Here is a 1,582-nt window from a genome sequence, read left to right on the forward strand (position 1 = left end):
TGTTGCACGGCGTTGCATGGCACAGCATTGCTTTGCACGACGTTGTGTTGCACAGCATTGCATTGCATGGTGTTGCATTGCACAGCATTGCATTGCATAGTGGTGTGTTGCATGGCACTGCTTTGCATGGTGTTGTGTTGCACAACATTGCCTTGCACGGCGTTGTATTGCACAGCATTGCCTTGCACGGCGTTGTGTTGCACAGCGTTGCATTGCATGGCATTGTGTTGCACGGCATTGCATTGCATGGTGTCATGTTGCACGGTGTTGTATTGCACGACATATTGCACAGCATTGCATTGCACGGCGTTGCATTGCATGGTGTCATGTTGCACAGCGTTGCATTGCACAGCGTTGCGTTGCACGACGTTGCGTTGCACGGCGTCGCATTGCACGACGTCGCGTTGCACGACGTTGCGTTGCTCTGTGCTGTGCTGTGTTACTTTGTACCGTGCTGTGCTGCAAAGTGTTGGGCTGCATGGTGGCGTGTTGCTTTGCACCGTGCCGTGTTGCACTGCTCTGTGCTACCTTGCACCGTGCCACGTGGTATTGCACCGTGCAACCTTGCAACATGACATTGCACCACTCCAAGTCGTGTTGCACCATGCAACCTTGCACCATGCCGTGTTGCATTGCACCGTGACATTGCACCATGCCCTGTTGCATTGCACCATGCTACCTTGCAAAATGACCTTGCACCATGCAACTTTGCACCATGCCGTGTTGCACTGCACCATGCAACTTTGCACTATGCTATGTTGCACTGCACCATGCAACCTTGCACCACGCCACATTGCATTGCATCATGCTACCTTGCACCATGCTACCTTGCAAGATGACCTTGTACCATGCAACCTTGCACCATGCCTTGTTGCATTGCACCATGCTACTTTGCACCATGCCATGTTGCACTGCACCATGTTACATTGCACCATGCTACCTTGCAAAATGACCTTGCACCATGCCACGTTACATTGCACCATGCAACCTTGCACCGTGCAACCTTGCACCATGCACCCTTGCACCATGCAACCTTGCAAAATGACCTTGCACCATGCCATGTTGCACTGCACCATGCAACCTTGCACCATGCAACCTTGCACCATGCAACCTTGCACCGTGCAACCTTGCACCGTGCAACCTTGCACCGTGCAACCTTGCACCATGCAACCTTGCACTGTGCAACCTTGCACCGTGCAACCTTGCACCATGCACCCTTGCACCGTGCAACCTTGCAAAATGACCTTGCACCATGCCATGTTGCATTGCACCATGCTACTTTGCACCATGCCACGTTGTGCTGCGTAATGCTGCACTGCCCCGTGCAACCCTGCACCCCACCGTGTTGCACTGCACCGTGCAACCTTGCCCCACGCCGTCTTGCACTGCTGCATGGTGCCTTGCACGCCGTGTCCCTGCAGCCGGAGCATGATGTCCTACATCAAGCAGCCCCACTACGCTGTCAACGGGCTGACACTGGCCGGGCCGGGCATGGATTTGCTGCACTCTGCTGTGGGCTACCCTGGTGAGCAGAGGGGGGGTTTGCACGAGGGGGTTGCACGGGGGGAGGTTGCACGGGAGG

At 54.9% G+C, this 1,582-nt stretch overlaps 1 protein-coding gene across 1 annotated transcript in view; it reads left to right on the top strand.

Moving 5' to 3' along the window:
• The first annotated feature begins 1,367 nt into the window (after positions 1-1,367).
• Positions 1,368-1,582, top strand: part of LOC110390465 (homeobox protein otx5-like) — a 4,101-nt gene continuing 3,886 nt past the window's right edge. The window contains exon 1 of the mRNA XM_021381788.1: positions 1,368-1,569. Coding sequence (XP_021237463.1) covers positions 1,393-1,569 — 177 coding nt within the window. The 5' untranslated portion in view covers positions 1,368-1,392. The remainder of the gene's footprint in view (positions 1,570-1,582) is intronic.

The sequence above is a fragment of the Numida meleagris genome, unplaced genomic scaffold (assembly GCF_002078875.1).
Source record: "Numida meleagris isolate 19003 breed g44 Domestic line unplaced genomic scaffold, NumMel1.0 unplaced_Scaffold1142, whole genome shotgun sequence".
NCBI lineage: Eukaryota > Metazoa > Chordata > Aves > Galliformes > Numididae > Numida > Numida meleagris.